General features: G+C 44.2%; 1 protein-coding gene across 1 annotated transcript in view; it reads right to left on the bottom strand.

Annotated features, from left to right (window-relative positions):
- Window positions 1–12036: 12036 nt before the first annotated feature.
- The window catches only part of LOC311143044 (segment polarity protein dishevelled homolog DVL-2-like), a gene marked incomplete at its 5' end in the record, with an annotated part of 47010 nt that continues 38616 nt past the window's right edge, over window positions 12037–20430 (bottom strand). The window contains 3 exons of the mRNA XM_084178846.1: window positions 12037–12754; window positions 16719–16943; window positions 17358–17534. Of these exons, the coding sequence (XP_084034972.1) occupies window positions 12198–12754; window positions 16719–16943; window positions 17358–17534 (959 nt within the window). The 3' untranslated portion in view covers window positions 12037–12197. The remainder of the gene's footprint in view (window positions 12755–16718; window positions 16944–17357; window positions 17535–20430) is intronic.

Here is a 20430-nt window from a genome sequence, read left to right as displayed (position 1 = left end):
TTGCAACCAATAGAATGTTATATATATGTACCATCCCAGCTCTGCAGATTTTGCTGCGAAGAGACAGAATCATTAGATCATTTGTTTTGGTACTGTCCATATGTAGCTTGTTTTTTGTCGCAGGCCCAGGAATGGCTGAAGAACTGCAACATTTACCTGGAGCCAACTCTGCAAATAGCAATGCTGGGTGATTTGAAAAGTCATAGTCAATCGATCAATAATATAATAATACTTTTAGCAAAAATGTTTATCTTTAATTTACAATATTTAGAAACTATGAGAATAGAAAGGTTCAGAACTTTTGTGAAACATCACAGCACAGTTGAAAAATATATGGCAAATAGAAATCAAACTGGATGGTCTTCAGAGATAGATGGGAGGGGTTGAAGGTAGCTGAAGGATGGGATTAAAAACAAACAAAAGATAACTATTGTAAAATACATTGTGTCTGTAAAATGTATATAGTATGTATAAACTGGAAGTAGAAGCTTAAGTGTTGTTGTCCATTAGTTTACTCCAATTAGGGGAGGGGTGGTAGGGTTAGAGGTAAATAATAAAAGGAACATATATTTAAAAATATATATACACTGCTCAAAAAAATAAAGGGAACACTAAAATAACACATCCTAGATCTGAATGAATGAAATAATCTTAATAAATTCTTTTTTTTTTACATAGTTGAATGTGCTGACAACAAAATCACACAAAAATTATCAATGGAAATCAAATGTATCAACCCATGGAGGTCTGGATTTGGAGTCACCCTCAAAATTAAAGTGGAAAACCACACTACAGGCTGATCCAACTTTGATGTAATGTCCTTAAAACAAGTCAAAATGAGGCTCAGTAGTGTGTGTGGCCTCCATGTGCCTGTATGACCTCCCTACAACGCCTGGGCATGCTCCTGATGAGGTGGCGGATGGTCTCTTGAGGGATCTCCTCCCAGACCTGGACTAAAGCATCCGCCAACTCCTGGACAGTCTGTGGTGCAACGTGGCGTTGGTGGATGGAGCGAGACATGATGTCCCAGATGTGCTCAATTGGATTCAGGTCTGGGGAACGGGCGGGCCAGTCCAGAGCATCAATGCCTTCCTCTTGCAGGAACTGCTGACACACTCCAGCCACATGAGGTCTAGCATTGTCTTGCATTAGGAGGAACCCAGGGCCAACCGCACCAGCATATGGTCTCACAAGGGGTCTGAGGATCTCATCTCGGTCCCTAATGGCAGTCAGGCTACCTCTGGCGAGCACATGGAGGGCTGTGCGGCCCCCCCAAAAAATGCCACCCCACACCATGACTGACCCACCGCCAAACCGGTCATGCTGGAGGATGTTGCAAGCAGCAGAACGTTCTCCACGGCGTCTCCAGACTCTGTCACGTCTGTCACATGTGCTCAGTGTGAACCTGCTTTCATCTGTGAAGAGCACAGGGCGCCAGTGGCGAATTTGCCAATCTTGGTGTTCTCTGGCAAATGCCAAACGTCCTGCACGGTGTTGGGCTGTAAGCACAACCCCCACCTGTGGACGTCGGGCCCTCATACCACCCTCATGGAGTCTGTTTCTGACCGTTTGAGCAGACACATGCACATTTGTGGCCTGCTGGAGGTCATTTTGCAGGGCTCTGGCAGTGCTCCTCCTGCTCCTCCTTGCACAAAGGCGGAGGTAGCAGTCCTGCTGCTGGGTTGTTGCCCTCCTACGGCCTCCTCCACGTCTCCTGATGTACTGGCCTGTCTCCTGGTAGCGCCTCCATGCTCTGGACACTACGCTGACAGACACAGCAAACCTTCTTGCCACAGCTCGCATTGATGTGCCATCCTGGATGAGCTGCACTACCTGAGCCACTTGTGTAGGTTGTAGACTCCGTCTCATGCTACCACTAGAGTGAAAGCACCGCCAGCATTCAAAAGTGACCAAAACATCAGCCAGGAAGCATAGGAACTGAGAAGTGGTCTGTGGTCACCACCTGCAAAACCAGTCATTTATTGGGGGTGTCTTGCTAATTGCCTATAATTTCCACCTGTTGTCTATTCCATTTGCACAACAGCATGTGAAATGTATTGTCAATCAGTGTTGATTCCTAAGTGGACAGTTTGATTTCACAGAAGTGTGATTGACTTGGAGTTACATTGTTGTTTAAGTGTTCCCTTAATTTTTTTGAGCAGTGTATATATATATATACACACAGCACATTCTGAAAGTATTCAAACCACTTGACTTTTTCCACATTTTGTGGATTATTATTATTTTTTTTTACATGTCCTCATCAGTCTACACACAATACCCCATAATGACAAAGTGAAAACAGAAACACCATATTTACCTAAGTATTCCGACCCTTTGCTATGAGACTTGAAATTGAACTCAGGTGCATCCTGTTTGCATTGATCATCCTTGAGAAGTTTCTACAACTTGGATTCCACCTGTGGTAAATTCAATTGATTGGACATGATTTGGAAAGGCACACACCTGTCTATATAAGGTCCCACAGTTGGCAGTGCATGTCAGAGAAAAACCAAGTCATGAGGGCAAAGGAATTGTACGTAGAGCGCCGAGACAGGATTCTGGCACAGATCTGGGGAAGGGTACCAAAACATTTCTGCAGCATTGAAGGTCCCCAAGAACACAGTGGACTCTTCATTCATAAATGGAAGAAGTTTGGAACCACCAAGACTCTTCCTAGAGCTGTACGCCTGGCCAAACTGAGCAATCGGGGGAGAAGGGCATTGGTCAGGGAGGTGACCAAGAACCCGATGGTCACTCTGACAGAGCTCCAGAGTTCCTCTGTGGAGATGGGAGAACCTTCCAGAAGGACAGCAACCTCTGCAGCACTCCACCAATCAGGCCTTTATGGTAGAGTGGCCAGACGGAAGCCACTCCTCAGTAAAAGGCACATGACAGCCCGCTTGGAGTTTGCCAAAAGGCACCTAAAGGACTCTCAGACCATGAGAAACAAGATTCTCTGGTCTGATGAAACCCAGATTGAACTCTTTGGCCTCAATGCCAAGCTTCAAGTCTGGAGGAAACCTGGCACCATCCCTAAGGTGAAGCATGGTGGTGGCAGAATCATGCGGTGGGGATGTTTTTCAGCGGCAGGGACTGGGAGACTAGTCAGGATCGAGGGAAAGATAAACGGAGCAAAGTACAGAGAGATCCTTGATGAAAACCTGCTCCAGAGCGCTCAGGACCCCAGACTGTGGAAAAATGTGGGAAAAGGGTTCTGAATACTTTCCGAATGCACTGTATATTTACAAAAATATATATATTGCGGGATTGGAAATGATGCAGACAATTACATTGATGGAAGCTACAATCTATCTGCAGTATTAAAGCTGATCTACCCTATTTCTGTTTGTAGTAATACCTCGTGTAGGGATTTCAAAGACATTGAAATGATTTGCGCACATTCAACAAATCTGATCTAACAAAGTGCATATTTGTCAAATCCGTCATGATTTGCGTATTGTAACAGGGCCACACTGTGGTTACTAAAATCCGATTTGGATATATTTGGCTGTTTTCACTGCATAACATTTAGAAGTTGTCCCTTTTCAGGTTTAGAAGAAGTGACTACTAAATGCTAACTCCCGATCATATAAGCTGGTAGCATAGCTAGCATACAGAAAATCGGTGGTGAGTCTTTTTTAACTCTAGTGCAGTTGATTGATGACATGAACATGTATTGGGGTTGACATCCATACAAGCATTATACTCCGATTTCTACCTCACCATAGTGTGAAATACAACATCCTAAATGTAGGCACATTTTGCTGGGGGGCAATGGGGAGAAACGGGATGGAGATGCATGTTGGAAAACAGTGCATTTTTTATTTTATTCATGCTATCTTGGCTGAGCTCCTATGTCATGCACCGGAAACGGACTCCAACATCTCAGAAGAGGTAAGGTGTTGTCTTTTCGTTTAGCAAGTTGCTCGTAATTAGCTGGATGGCTATAGAGATTAGCCCTGAATCACTATGACAGCTCCCCAAAGTGCAATAATCAAATCAAATGTTATTTGTCATATGTGCCGAATACAACAGGTGTAGACCTTACCATGACATGCTTACTTACAAGCCCTTAACCAACAATGCAGTTTTAAGAAAAGAAAGAAAATACTTACTAAATAAACTAAAGTAAAATATATATATATATATATATATATATATATATATATATATATATATATATATATATATATATATATATAAAGGGCAAAGGAATTGTCCATAGTGCTCCGAGACAGGATTCTAGCACAGACATGGGGAAGGGTACCAAAACATTTCTGCAGCATTGAAGGTCCCCAAGAACACAGTGGACTCCATCATTCTTAAATGGAAGAAGTTTGGAACCACCACCGCCTAGTATCTAGGTCCTGGATGGCAGGAAGCTTGGCCCCAGTGATGTACTGGGCTGTACGCACTCCCTCTGTAGCACCTTACGGTCGGTCAGTCAGGATGCTCTCGATGGTGCAGCTGTAGAACTTTTTGAGGATCTGGGGACCCATGCCAAATCTTTTCAATCTCCTGAGGGGGAAAAGGCATTGTTGTACCCTCTTCACAACTTTCTTGTTGTGTTTGGACCATGATCGTTTGTTGGTGATGAGGACACCAAGGAATTTGAAGTTCTCGACCCGCTCCACTACAGCCCCGTCGATGTGGATGGAGGCATGTTCGGCCCTCATTTTCCTGTAGTCCATGATCATCTCCTTTGTCTTGCTCACGTTGAGGGAGAGGTTGTTGTCCTGGCACCATACTGCCAGGTCTCTGACCTCCTCCCTATAGACTGTCTCATCGTTGCCGGTGATTAGGCCTACCACCGTTGTGTCGTCAGCAAACTTAATGATGGTGTTGGAGTTGTGCTTCACCACACAGTTGTGGGTGAACAGAGAGTACAGGAGGGGACTAAGCATGCACCCCTGAGGGGCCCCGGTTTTGAGGATCAGCGTGGCAGATGTGTTGTTACCTACCCTTACCACCTGGGGGCGGCCCGTCAGGAGGTCCAGGATCCAGTTGCAGAGGGAGGTGTTTAGTCCCAGGGTCCTTAGCTTAGTGATGAGCTTTGTGGGCACTTTGGTGTTGAACACTGAGCTGAGTGGCGCAGTGGTCTAAGGCACTGCATCGCAGTGCTAACTGTGCCACTAGAGATCCTGGTTCGAATCCAGGCTCTGTCGCAGCCGGCCGCGACCGGGAGACTCATGGGCGGCGCACAATTGGCCCAGCGTCGTCCAGGGTAGGGGAGGGAATGGCCGGCAGGGATGTAGCTCAGTTGATAGAGCATGGCATTTGCAACGCCAGGGTTGTGGGTTTGATTCCCACGGGGGGCCAGTATAAAACAAATATATATATATATGTATTCACTAACTGTAAGTCGCTCTGGATAAAAGCGTCTGCTAAATGACTAAAATGTAAAATGTAGTCAATGAACAGCATTCTCAAATAGGTGTTCCTTTTGTCCAGGTGGGAAAGGGCAGTGTGGAGTGCGATTGAGATTGCGTCATCTGTGGATCTGTTGGGGCGGTATGCGAATTGGAGTGGGTCTAGGGTTTCCGGGATGATGGTGTTGATGTGAGCCATGACCAGCCTTTCAAAGCACTTCATGGCTACCGACGTGAGTGCTACAGGGCGGTAGTCATTTAGGCAGGTTACCTTCGCATTCTTGGGCACAGGAACTACGGTGGTCTGCTTGAAACATGTAGGTATTACAGCATCGGTCAGGGAGAAGTTGAAAATGTCAGTGAAGACACTTGCCAGTTGGTCCGCGCATGCTCTGAGTACACGTCCTGGTAAAGTATGAAGGCTTCGGATTGACCATAAATCGGCTTTAAATAATACAAGCTCCTCCGGCGCAGCGGCTCCAGAGATGTGCTCCGACCAACAGCTGTGTCACATATGCATGCAGGAAAATATATTATGATGCAGACAGCATAGAGAAGAAAAATACATATTTAAAATTGATTGATCGCATGGTGCAAGAATTAATGTAATTCATTGATTATTGAATGTTATGGTGGACACATCTTTGTAGAACCAAAACATACACAGCCTTTGTTCAACAAACTCAAACTCGAGAAATAATCGTTTGGGGTGCTGCAGTTCGAACAATACTTATCACCCTCTCAGCAGTCAAGCAATGCCTTCCGCCAAGAGTTGTTCGTAATTTAGTCTGGTTGCGGCCACTAGACCTCATTTCAAATGTATCAAGAAATAATCGTATTTGTATGCCTAGCAATCAGATAATTTTGTCATGATCATGACATAACAAAAATTGTTTTGTCGATATCACAAGATAAACTCTATAAATAGGACTGTATGTATAGATGATAGATTGACAGTGTGGCTGAGTCGTCAGAGCCCATGGTGGATCAGTGCATATGTTTTTATTGATTGCTGCACTAAGGGATGGTACATTTCATGCTAACATCATGCATTCATTTGTGTTTGGAGTTCATTATCAGTGTATACGTTAGAATTTTAGCAAGCTAAATGTCCCTTAACTTCAGCTAAGAGCTCTTGGGGCATCTAAGCCCTCGTGGGGCATGTAATCCCTGAATGATGCCTGACAGGCTGAACTGTCTCCCAGGCTGTGTGCCACCCCCAAGACCACAGCCAATCGCATGCAAGCAACAACGCAGCTACCTAGTCTTGTGAGCGAGCGAGCTACCTAGTTAGCTAGGTAGTCTTGTTAGCTAGCTAGCTTGTTATCTATGCTGATGGTTAGCTTCAGATATGTGTATAATTGTAAGGGACACTCACATGTTTTATGAATAATGTTTACATTTACAGTAGGTGAGCTCCATTCCTGACAGGCTAATCAGATTACATTTCAGCCTCATAGCTTGATCAGATTCTATAGCAGCCTCAGAGGCTGATAAATCAGGATGCTGCCTTGTAGGCTGTCTGCAAGGAGCCTTACATTTGAAACAGCCTACAAGTCAGCATCCTGATTTATCAGCCTCTGAGGCTGCTATTGAATCTGATCAGCCTGCTAGGAATAGAGTGCACCTACTGTAAATGTAAATATTATCCACAAAACATGAAGTGTCCCTTATAATTATACAGATATCAGTTATGCACGCTAACAACCAGCCTAGATAACGAGCTAACAAGACTACCCAGCTAGCTCACAAGACTAGCCAAGTTAGCTGGGTTGTTCCTTGCATGCAATTGGCAGTGGTCTTGGGGGTGTCATGCAGCCTGGGAGACAGGCATCATTCAGGGCTTAAACGCCCCACACTGCGAACAACGCAGCCACATGATGGAGTGGTTATCCTGCATCTGAACAAATGGATGGATGATGTGTGGTACTTTAGATTATCTTGTGTTCTCGACAAAACAACTTGTATTATGTAATGATCATAAGATAAATTATTTGTGATCGACATAACGACGGAAATACAATGAACAAAAATATTAAGGCAACTTGCAACAATTACAAAGATTTGACTGAGTTACAGTTCATATAAGGAAATCAGTCAATTGAAATGAATTCATTAGTCCCTAACCTATGGATTTCACATGACTGGGAATACAGATATGCATCGGTTGTCTGCCATCTGCCCAGTACAGTTGAAACCGGGATTCATCCGTGAAGGACACACTTCTCCAACGTGCCGTTGGCCATAGAAGGTGAGCATTTGCCCACTGAAGTCTGTTACAACGCCGAACTGCAGTCAGGTCAAGACCCAGGTGAGGACGACGAGCACGCAGATGAGCTTCCCTGAGAAGGTTTCTGACAGTTTGTGCAAAAATTATTCGGTTGTGCAAACCCACAGTTTCAACAGCTGACCGGGTGGCTGGTCTCAGACGATCCTGCAGGTGAAGAAGCCGGATGTGGAGGTCCTGGGCTGGCGTGGTTACACGTGGTCTGCAGTTGTGAGGCAGGTTGGATGTACTGCCAAATTCTCTACAATGATGTTGGAGGAGGCTTATGCTAGATAAATGAACATTCAATTCTCTGGCAACAGCTCTGGTGGACATTCCTGCAGTCAGCATGCCAATTTCAAGCTGCCTCAAAACTTCAGGGGAAAAGCTCACTAAAAGGGATGTAAACAAATTTGTGCACAAAATGTGATAGAAAAAAGCTTTTTGTGCATATGGAAAATATCTGGGATCTTTTATTTCAGCTCATGAAATATGGGACCAACACTTTACATGTTGCGTTTATACGTTTGTTGTGTATTTTTTAAAATTCACATCCTCTCTGGACTTCCGTAGAAACTAATACATCAGATGACAAATATTTAAGGAGAGCGAATCGATATAAAATACCCAAATCAGCTGTAACTCTCAGTTGTAAAACAAAGCTTAAAATGTTTGAGTGAACCTGAATCTAGAAAATCAATAGTGAAGTTGCCAGAGAGGAAGAGGCGAAGCAATAAGGATAACTTGGACCAAAATCTGTCTTCTCCAGCAGGTGGTGTTTTTTGGGTTTTTTTCACTCACCAAGCGAGGAGTTTTTGTATGGAGGTCAATGAGTGTCGAATTTGGTCAACTAAAAATGTAATGGCTTATTTGCTGCGTGAGGCTTATTTGATCAAATATACGTTTTGTAATGCTTAGGTTGTTAAGAGTGTACCGATACCCTACATGGACAAAAGTATGTGGACACCTGCTTGTCGAACAGCTTTTTCCAAAATCATGGGCATTAATATGGAGTTGGTCCCCCTTTGTTGCTCCAACAGCCTCCACTCTTCTGGGAAGGCTTTCCATAGAACATTGCTGCGGGGACTTGCTTCCATTTAGCCACAAGAGCATTAGTGAGGTTGGGCACTGATGTTGGGCGATTAGGCCTGGCTCGCAGTTGGCGTTCCAATTCATCCCAAAGGTGTTCGATGTGGTTAAGGTCAGGGCTCTGTGCAGGCCAGTCAAGTTCTTCCACAACGATCTCGACAAACCAATTCTGTATGTACCTCTCTTTGTGCACAGGGGTATTGTCATGCTGAAACAGGAAAGGGCCTTCCCCAAACTGTTGCCAAAAAGTTGGAAGCACAGAATAGTCTAGAATGTCATTGTATGCTGTAGCGTTAAGATTTTCCTTCACTGGAACTAAGGGGCGTAGCCCGAACTATGGAAAACAGCCCCAGACTATTATTCCTCATCCACCAAACTTTACAGTTGGCACTATGCTTTGGGGCAGGTAGCATTCTCCTGGCATCCGCCAAACCCAGACTCGTCCGTCGGACTGCCAGATGGTGAAGCGTGATTCATCACTCCAGAGAACGCGTTTCCACTGCTCCAGAGTCCAATGGCGGCAAGCCTTACACCACTCCAGCCGACGCTTGGCATTGCGCATGGTGATCTTAGGCTTGCGTGCAGCTGCTCGGCCATGGAAACCCATTTCATGAAGCTCCAGACAAACAGTTTTTGTGCTGACGTTGCTTCCAGAGGCAGTTTGGAACTCTGTAGTGAGTATTGCAACCAAGGACAGACGGTTTTTACGCGCTTCAGCGGTCCCGTTCTGAGCTTGTGTGGCCTATCACTTTGCGGCTGAGCTGTTGTTGCTCCACTTCACAATAACAGCACTTACAGTTGACCGGGGCAGCTCTTGCAAGGCAGACATTTGATGAACTAACTTGTTGGAAAGGTGGCATCCTATGACGGTGCCACGTTGAAAAGTGCTGGTCCCATATTTCATGAGTTGAAAAGAAATCCCAGAAATTTTCCATACGCACAAAAAGCTTTTTTCTCTAAAATGTTGTGCACAACTCTGTTCTACATCCCTGTTAGTGAGCATTTTATCATTTGTCAAGATAATCCATCCACCTGAGATGTTGCATATCAAGAAGCTGATTAAACAGCATGATCATTACACAGGTGCACCTTGTGCTGGGGACAACAAAAGGCCACTGTAAAATGTGCGGAGGATTATTTCTGTCTGTAATAAAGCCCCTTTGTGGGGATAAACTAATTCTGATTGGCTGGGCCTGGCTCCGCATTGGGTCTGCCTGGCTCCCAAGTGGGTGGACCTATGCCCTCCCACGCCCACTCATGGCTGCGCCCCTGCCCAGTCATGTGAAATCCGTAGATTAGGACCTAATGAATTTATTTCAATTGACGGATTTCCTTATATGAACTGTAAATCTTAGAAATAGTTGCATTTATATTTTTGTTCAGTATAATAACCATGTTATGTTCTTTTATTCAAGGACAGTGTCAAAAGTCAAATTAGGCTCCTTCTTAAAACAATTAAACAAGTGTCTCAAATATTTTTTTTGCCCCCATCATTGAATTACAATTAAGGCTTATACACAAAATTATGTTATCTACAAATAAAAGGGAAAACTCTTTAAATCTAGTAGAAATGTATTTAAACTGTAATACAATTGCAATTTCCCCCTTACTAGCTCTGACTTTGCTTATAGCTACTTTATTGAGGAAAAATGTACTTACTATGACTGTGATATGTGGTTGTCCCACCTAGCCATCTTAAGATGAATGCACTAACCAAGTTGCTCTGGATAAGAGCGTCCGCTAAATGACTAAAATGTACAAATGCAAAATGTAAAAGTGACACAAACAAGCAAATATGACAATGCATTACTGACTGTGCCATACTAGGAAACATAACTATTCTCTTCAAGCACCTTTAATATGATTATATCAATGTATACATAAAAAAATGTGTATGTCACTCAGTTAAAAACAATGTGGGTAGGAGTGTGAGATCAAAGCTATATGAACTATTTTGTATTTTAAAAAGAAACATTCTTTGTAGCCTGGTTAAACCAGACTGAATGCAGCACTCGAAACAATGGTGAGAGCATAGCGTTCAGTCTGGTTTAACCAGGCTACATTCTTTGACCCTCCCCAACTGCTATCCCAAATACTGCAGTCAGTCCGTCTGTAACAGCTTCCATTTCCCAGTCATCCAACCAGTGCTTGAAGTGAACTGAAATAGGTGCCGGTACGGTACTCATTTTGGGTGCCAGTACTCATCATATATTTAAGCCAATATAAGAGGGGCCAGTACTAAAACAGTACAGTATTCGAGGTGCCTGTTATCAGTACCTGTGTGTACTGGCCCAATTCACGCACTGCATCAAGCTGACTGACCAGTGATGTGCAAATCACAACAGTATCAGGGGGCTCACCAGTTACTGCAGAGGGCAGGAGGCCTCCACAATACCTGGGCCCTTATTTATAAAGCATAGCAGAGTAGAGTGCTGATCTAGGATCAGTTTTGTATTTTTGTCAAATCATAATGAATACGATTATATGGATGGGGGGACTTGATCCTAGATCAGCCTACCTACTTGCTTTGTGAACACAAACCCAACAACAGAGCTTCTCATAAAAAACATCCGTACTGCTGTATATCAGTAATATCATTAGGCAAAATGTGAATGCATGAATTCATCCATTCCAATTAACACATACATGATGTATATAACACTTTTTATCCAGCTGGTAGTGTTTAGTACCATATTCCAAGAACACCACAGCAATTAACTTCCTAGGTAGGCTAAATAACCTCCTAAGTAGACTATAGTAGTGCTATGCTCCATATCGCTACGAGTGACGTGTGTGTCACTCGTGTTATGACATGATCACAGCTATGTGACAGTGGCCGTAAAGGCGTGGCACATTGAATTATGTACAATTACTTGAATATTCATTTTTTGTTCTGTTTTCATATTGTACAAATGGACATAATAATACTGACGTACCCATGTCCTGTCTGTCTGAATAACAGAGAGATATAGGTATTCCTATTACCTTTGATTAAGCTCAATTTAAGGTTTTTATTAGGTGACTGCTCATCTGACAGGAATTAGTTATCTTTGCTTCCTCTAGATGTTTACCAGCTTGTAAGATAAGGCACAGATAGGTAACAATCTAGAGGAAACAAAGATAACGGATTCCTGTCAGATGAAGAGTCACCTAATAAAAACCTTGGTTAACCAATGACATCACAAAGACATAGAAGAATGGTTTGGGCTGGGTTTAGGCTTTTAAAGCTTTCGAAGAGTTCAAATGAATCAAAGCAACATGTGAATGTTGCTGGTACCGCTCTAATGTTGCCTTGTGCTGCAGCGTGCATCCTTCTGATTCTGCACACCAACTTCCCCATATACATACTCTGGGTGAGTCCCAGAGGGCACAACTTTTGACCAGGGCTCAATGGACTCTGGTCAAAAGTAGTGCACTACGTAGGGAATTGGGTGCCATTCGGGACACTGCCCTCTGTAGTGTCTCCACTCCTACATGACGTCCACAAAGAACTCACTGGGGTTTCCCATGGCCAGGTGGAAGGACTGGCGCGAGGCGGTGAGTTCTGGGGGCACAGAGCCCAGGTCACGGGTTGGGGGTGCCCCTGGAGGTCCCCCGGGGGTGGTGCCAGGGGGCAGGCCCTGCATCGAGGGCCCCGTGTGCCCCATGCCCTGGAGGGTGTGTGGGTGTACGTGAGGGTGATGGGGGTGCTGGGGGACCATCATAAGCATCATGGGGTTGTATGAGAGGGGGATGCCCTGTGGGAATTGGAGGTGTGGAGGGGGTGCACGGTGGTGTGAGCGCTGGCTGAGGTGGCTATGGTGGCTGTGTTCGCTGGGGGTGGCCGAGCCTCCATGTTCCCCCCTCCTCAGGCTGCTCCGTACAGAATACTCTGATTCGCTGCCGCTGCCTGAGCGAGAGTCCCTGCCTCCGTCACCGCCTACCGGTGACTTCTCATCCCGGCCGCTAGTACTGCCCACCCCTCCTCCGCCTTTCCCTCCCCTCCGTCTCTCTCCCTCGCTCCGGGTGGAGCCACTGCTCCGGCTCCCTGCGGGAGAGAAGAAGACAGGATAATGTGAGAACATGCCCCCAGGAAATCTGATATCACAGACTAACAAGAATCATACAGAGGCTATCTATAGCTCTGATTCAAGCTAGACATTTTTTAACCCTTGTTTCAATCTTCACTACAATCTAGTTTCTGAGTATGGCCTGTCAGGAAAACACTTTATGACAGCTAAAACTCTGAAATCTGACATCCTTAATTAATAATCCTTAACACATCTATTACACCGAACAAAAATATAAACGCAACATGTAAAGTGTTGGTCCCATGTCTGATGAGCTGAAATAAAATATAAAATGCATTTTCCATATGCATAAAAAGCTTATTTCTCTCAAATTTTGAGCACAAATTTGTTTACATCCCTGTTAGTGAGCATTTCTCCTTTGCCAAGATAATCCATCCACCTGACAGGTGTGGCATATCAAGAAGTTAATTAAACAGCATGATCATTACACAGGTGCACCTTGTACTGGGGACAAAAGGCCACTAAAATGTGCAGTTTTGTCACAACACAGTGCCAAAGATGTCTCAAGTTGAGGGAGCGTGCAATTGGCATGCAGACTGCAGGAATGTCCGCCAGAGCTGTTGCCAGAAAATTGAATGTTCATTTCTCTACCATAAGCCGCCTCCAACGTCGTTTTAGAGAATAAGCTACGGACAACAAACACAATTGCATTTTAAATCGATGGCAATTTGAATGCACAGAGATACCGTGACGAGATCGTGAGGCCCATTGTTGTGCCATTCATCCGCTCATCACCTCTTGTTTCAGCATGATAATGGATGGCCCCATGTCGCTAGGATCTGTACACAATTCCTGTAAGCTGAAAATGTCCCAGTTCTTCCTTTGCCTGGATACTCAGTCATGTAACCCATTGAGCATGTTTAGGATGCTCTGGATCTACGTGTACAACAGCGTGTTCCAGTTCCCAACAAAATCCAGCAACTTCGCACAACCATTGAAGAGGAGTATATATATATATATATATATATATATATATATATATATATATATATATATATATATATATATATATATATACACATACAGTGGGGGGGGAAAAGTATTTAGTCAGCCACCAATTGTGCAAGTTCTCCCACTTAAAAAGATGAGAGAGGCCTGTAATTTTCATCATAGGTACACGTCAACTATGACAGACAAAATGAGAAAAAAATATCCAGAAAATCACATTGTAGGATTTTTTATGAATTTATTTGCAAATTATGGTGGAAAATAAGTATTTGGTCACCTACAAACAAGCAAGATTTCTGGCTCTCACAGACCTGTAACTTCTTCTTTAAGAGGCTCCTCTGTCCTCCACTCGTTACCTGTATTAATGGCACCTGTTTGAACTTGTTATCAGTATAAAAGACACCTGTCCACAACCTCAAACAGTCACACTCCAAACTCCACTATGGCCAAGACCAAAGAGCTGTCAAAGGACACCAGAAACAAAATTGTAGACCTGCACCAGGCTGGGAAGACTGAATCCGCAATAGATAAGCAGCTTGGTTTGAAGAAATCAACTGTGGGAGCAATTATTAGGAAATGGAAGACATACAAGACCACTGATAATCTCCCTCGATCTGGGGCTCCACGCAAGATCTCACCCCGTGGGGTCAAAATGATCACAAGAACGGTGAGCAAAAATCACAGAACCACACGGGGTGACCTAGTGAATGACCTGCAGAGAGCTGGGACCAAAGTAACAAAGCCTACCATCAGTAACACACTACGCCGCCAGGGACTCAAATCCTGCAGTGCCAGACGTGTCCCCCTGCTTAAGCCAGTACATGTCCAGGCCCGTCTGAAGTTTGCTAGAGTGCATTTGGATGATCCAGAAGAGGATTGGGAGAATGTCATATGGTCAGATGAAACCAAAATATAACTTTTTGGTAAAAACTCAACTCGTCGTGTTTGGAGGACAAAGAATGCTGAGTTGCATCCAAAGAACACCATACCTACTGTGAAGCATGGGGGTGGAAACATCATGCTTTGGGGCTGTTTTTCTGCAAAGGGACCAGGACGACTGATCCGTGTAAAGGAAAGAATGAATGGGGCCATGTATCGTGAGATTTTGAGTGAAAACCTCCTTCCATCAGCAAGGGAATTGAAGATGAAACGTGGCTGGGTCTTTCAGCATGACAATGATCCCAAACACACCGCCCGGGCAACGAAGGAGTGGCTTCGTAAGAAGCATTTCAAGGTCCTGGAGTGGCCTAGCCAGTCTCCAGATCTCAACCCCATAGAAAATCTTTGGAGGGAGTTGAAAGTCCGTGTTGCCCTGCGACAGCCCCAAAACATCACTGCTCTAGAGGAGATCTGCATGGAGGAATGGGCCAAAATACCAGCAACAGTGTGTGAAAACCTTGAAGACTTACAGAAAACGTTTGACCTGTGTCATTGCCAACAAAGGGTATATAACAAAGTATTGAGAAACTTTTGTTATTGACCAAATACTTATTTTCCACCATAATTTGCAAATAAATTCATGTGATTTTCTGGATTTTTTTTCTCATTTTGTCTGTCATAGTTGACGTGTACCTATGATGAAAATTACAGGCCTCTCTCATCTTTTTAAGTGGGAGAACTTATATATATATATATATACACACACACACACACACACACACATATATATACATACATACACACATACAAATCACATTTACATAAGTATTCAGAACCTTTACTCAGTACTTTGTTGAAGCACCTTTGGTAGCGATTACAGCATTCGAGTCTTCTTGGGTATGACGCTTCAAGCTTGGCACATCTCTATTTGGGGAGTTTCTCCCCTTCTACTCTGCAGATCCTCTCAAGCTCTGTCAGGTTGGATGGGGAGCATTGCTGCACAGCTATTTTCAGGTCGTTGTCCTGTTGGAAGGTGAACCTTCGCCCCAGTCTGAGGTCCTGAGCGCTCTGGAGCAGGTTTTCATTAAGGATCTCTATGTTCTTTGCTCTGTTCATCTTTCCCTCGATCCTGACTAGTCTCCCAGTCGCTGCCGCTGAAAAACATCCCCACAGCATTGTGCTGCCACTACGCTTCACCGTAGGGACGGTGCCAGGTTTCCTCCAGACGTGACGCTTGGCATTCAGGCCAAAGAGTTCAATCTTGGTTTCATAAGACGAGAGAATCTTGATGTGCCTTTTAGCAAACTCCAAGTGGGTTGTCATGTGCATTTTACTGAGGAGTGGCTTCCGTCTGGCCACTACCATAAAGGCCTTATTGGTGGAGTGTTGCAGAGATGGTTGTCCTTCTGGAAGGTTCTCCCATCTCCACAGAGGAACTCTGGAGCTCTGTCAGAGTGACCATCGGGTTCTTGGTCACCTCCCTGACCAAGGCCCTTCTCCCCCGATTGCTCTTGGTAGTTCCAAACTTCTTCCATTTAAGAATGATGGAGGCCACAGTGTTCTTGGGGACCTTCAATGCTGCAAAAATGTTTTGGTACCCTTTCCCAGATCTGTGCCTCGACACAATCCTGTCTCAGAGCTCTACGGACAATTCCTTCTACCTCAAGGCTTGGTTTTGACATGCACTGTCAACTGTGGGACCTTATATAGACAGGTGTGTGCCTTTCCAAATCATGTCCAATCAATTGAATTTACCACAGGTGAACTCTAATCAAATTGTAGAAACATCAAGGATGATCAATGGAAACAGGATGCATCTGAGCTCAATTTCAAGTCTCATAGGGTCTGAATACTTATGTCAATAAGGTATTTGTTTTTTATTTGTAATACATTTGCAAAAATATCTAAAAACCTGTTTTCACTTTGTCATTATCAGGTATTGTGTGTAGGTTGCTGAGGATACATTTTTTTTTTAAATCAATTTTACAATAAGGCTGTAACGTAACAAAATGTGGAAAAAGTCAAGGGGTCTGAATACTTTCCGAAGGAACTGTATACCCCTCCCATCCCCTTCCTCTGTCCCTCTAGTCTCACCCTCGCTGTGCTGGCTCCCTGTGCTGCCTGGGGCATAGCTGTAGCTGGACAGCTCGTGGTAGGGGGGCGGCTGACTGGAGTAGGGGTTGGAGGTGTACTGGTAGGAGGGGAACGTGTGCATCAGGGGCCAGGGTGTTGCCCCCGGGAGGGGCAGGGGGGCCAGGGTGTCCTGGTCTGAGGCCCCACTAGAACCGTCGTTGTCATTCAGGGAGAGGTTCGCCATGTCTGGGAGAGGAAGAGAGAATAGAGTAATGTTACTGTTATAATCAGTGATGTATGATGCATTATTTGGCCTTTATTTTCAATATAAATACATTGGACATTTTACTCACCTGAGCTCTCACAAAATAAACAGCAAGAAAGTGCCATGGCAAATATACATATTTACAACAAACAGCAATGAAACTGTAAAGCTAATATACATACACAAAGTAGTACAGCAGGCATAGGCAACATCTTAAGGCTTGAGGGCCACGTCGGGATTTTGAAATTCAAAGGAGGGCCGCACATATTTATTTGGACCATTTTTTCTTCCAAAATAATCATAATACAGAGATGGCCACCTGTTGCCCATCTCTGTAGTACAGTAAAACAGGCCTACGGGCAATCAGCTTTAAAGGCTTGTGCTGTTTTACTCACAGTTCTCACAGTCGCTGAAGTCACCGAAGATGTAGTAGCACTGCTCTGAGAAGGTGATCTTGTTGACAGTGTGGCGGATGAAGCCAGCCTTCAGCAGGTTACTGGCATACTTCCTGGCTTCACGACGGTCCTGGAAGCCCTCAATGTGTTGGTAGAGCCACTCCACCACATCAGAACCTGCCAATCAATCATCCATTAGAACCCCACACTAGAACCCCACCTATGATCTACTGTAGGGTTTAATATTTTCCTGAAAATCTACCAATTTTCCTTACTGAGAAAATTGCAACCATCCCGGTAATATCCTGGTATTCCCGTTCAAACCGGAAAGGCTATTTAAAAGCATATAATACCAGTCAAAAAAAATTGACATGATTATACCACTGTAAATGGAGAAATATGGACAGGAATCTAATGGGTTTATTTAAGCAATAAGGCTTGAGGGGGTGTGGTATAAGGCCAATATACCATGGCTAAGGGCTGTTCTTAGGCACAGCCCTTAGCCGTGGTATATTGGCCATATATCACAAACCCCAAAAGGTGCCTTATTGCTATTATAAACTGGTTACCAACGTAATTAGAGCGGTAAAAATACATGTTTTGTCATACCTGTGGTATACGGTCTGATATACCACGGCTGTCGACCAATCAGCATTCAGGGCTCGAACCACCCAGTTTATAATATTGTATTTGCCACAACTTAATCAACTCAAAGTTCTGTCAAAGTCGGCACACAATTTGTTTAAAGTTTAAAGGGACACTTTGGGATTTTGGCAATGAGGCCCTAGATCTACTTCCCCAGTGTCAGATGAACTCATGGATACCATTTTTATGTCTCTGCGTGTAGTTTGAACGAAGTTGCTAACTAGCGCTAGCGCAACTGCTAACTAGGGTTAGAGCAATGACTGGAAGTCTATGGTATCTGCTAGCCGCTAGTAGATAGCACAATGACTGGAAGTCTATGGGTAACACTAGTTAGCATTGGCTCGCGAAACTACCTCCGATTTCCTTCATACTGGACATAGAGACATACAAATGGTATCCATGAGTTAATCTGACTCTGGGGAAGTAGATCCCGAAGTATCCATTTAAATGTAGGCCTAAAATATTATAAGGTTATTAGCCTACAGCCTAGTTAAAATTAGTTTTAGCTCAGCCAGCTTGTTGGACATTTTCTCTCCCCTTGCACCTGGCTATAAGGGGGATTTTGGAAGGTTGTGGCTGTTTTTACTTTATGATAACCCGCTTATTGTGGTGACTTTGTCACAGGGAACATATCCGCTAAACAACAGACAGGAAAATAGGCCTAGTAGCGGAGATTCAGCACCAAGGATAGCGCTGCGGATGATCAAATCCCACGAATCTGAGTCAAGCCCATGCACTCGCTTTTGTTATTTTAACATCATGGAACAATGTTGCAAATATCTATTTCCTAGAGCCGCGTTTGTAGTCACAATATAACAGTCATTTTGTTAACAGTGAGTAGCTGCAGTTTATAGTTTGAGCTTCTGCCAGTGCCACAAAGACATTTGTGAAAATGAGACGAGATTGCCTTCAGTGACTGCGTCATGTGTAGCCTGCTGCCTACACATGACAGACAGCAATTTATATAAGTCATGCAAGTAAGTGATGTATTCTATTGGGGACATTACATTGAGTAGGCTAAATATGGCTGCTAGCATTGTGATGACTGGTCTAATGTAGGCTATGAATGACGCCAGAGAGTTTGCCAGCAGCATACCACCCTGCATCCCACTGCTGGCTTGCCTCTGAAGCTAAGCAGGGTCGGTCCTAGTCGGTCCCTGGACGGGAGACCAGATCCTGCTGGAAGTGGTGTTGGGGGGCAAGTAGGAGGCACTCTTTCCTCTGGTATAAAAAAATATCCCAATACCCAGGGCAGTGATTGGGGACATTGCCCTGTGTAGGGTGCCGTCTTTCAGAAGGGACGTTAAACGGGTGCCCTGATTCTCTGTGGTCACTAAAGATCCCATGGCACTTATTGTAAGAGCAGGGGTGTTAACCCCGGGGTCCTGGCTAAATTCCCAATCTGGCCCTCATACCATCGTGGCCACCTAATCGTCCCCAGCTTCCAATTGGCTTATTCATTCCCCCACCTCTCCCCTGTAACTATTCCCCAGGTCGTTGCTGTAAATGAGAATGTGTTCTCATTCAACTAACCTGGTAAAATTAAAGTTGATATGTCCGGTTCATGCATGCAGCTATTCGCACGTGCATATTTTGTATTAGTGCAGCATAAATGTTTAATATTATTGGTCCACGGGACCTGACAAAATGTTTCTTGGGAAACTGGAAGGTGCTTGGCCAGGAAGTCCTGGGATACCGGTGTCATGACTCTCCTGACAGTGGATCAAAGGACACAGATCATCTAGGCAAATGGCTGACAACAAACAGACCCTCTCACCCACAGAAGAGGGGAGGGGGTCTGTGCCGGTCTAGACACCTTAACACTGGGTCATAAATTTAAGCAGGAGAGAACTCTCTCCCTGGCTCTCTAGTAATGAGAAAAGAATGCCTTTGTGTAGAGAGAGACTTTTGATGCCAAAACCTTTTCCCCCAAAAAAGTGCAACATTGGAACATTTATTTCTATCATCCAAATGTTAAAAATGGTCAGGAGGTACCTAAAGAATAATCATGTCATATCGTTTATTATTTTGTGATGTCATTAAGGATGGTATCAATAAATAACTGTAACTCTGAAAGTGTACACATTCTATTTGTCAACTTTACATCTAAATGTTGTATAAAATACATGACTAAGTATGAGAGTATTTTGGTGAAGACAGGAATGTGATTTTAGTCTTCTAATGAGATAATTGTTTTTCATATAAACTTTTGCCCAGTCAGTAACCACGCCCCAAGTGAGCACATACATTGTGTCGGTGTGATGGAACGCCCCCTTTTTACCCGTGGATAAAAAGCCTTGGTAACGAACTTTACCTCAGACCAGAACGCGTGGAGCTGTGGCTACACAGCTTAAAAATGGTTAGACCAGAAAGACCAGAAAACATGAGAGAGTGGCGACTGCACGTTTAAAATGGTTAGACCAGAAAG

This window comes from Coregonus lavaretus, assembly GCF_964263955.1.
Source record: "Coregonus lavaretus genome assembly, chromosome: 15".
Taxonomy (NCBI): Eukaryota; Metazoa; Chordata; class Actinopteri; order Salmoniformes; family Salmonidae; genus Coregonus; species Coregonus lavaretus.
The sequence above is the reverse complement of the archived record's forward strand: the minus strand, read 5'-3'. Positions and strand labels throughout refer to the sequence as shown.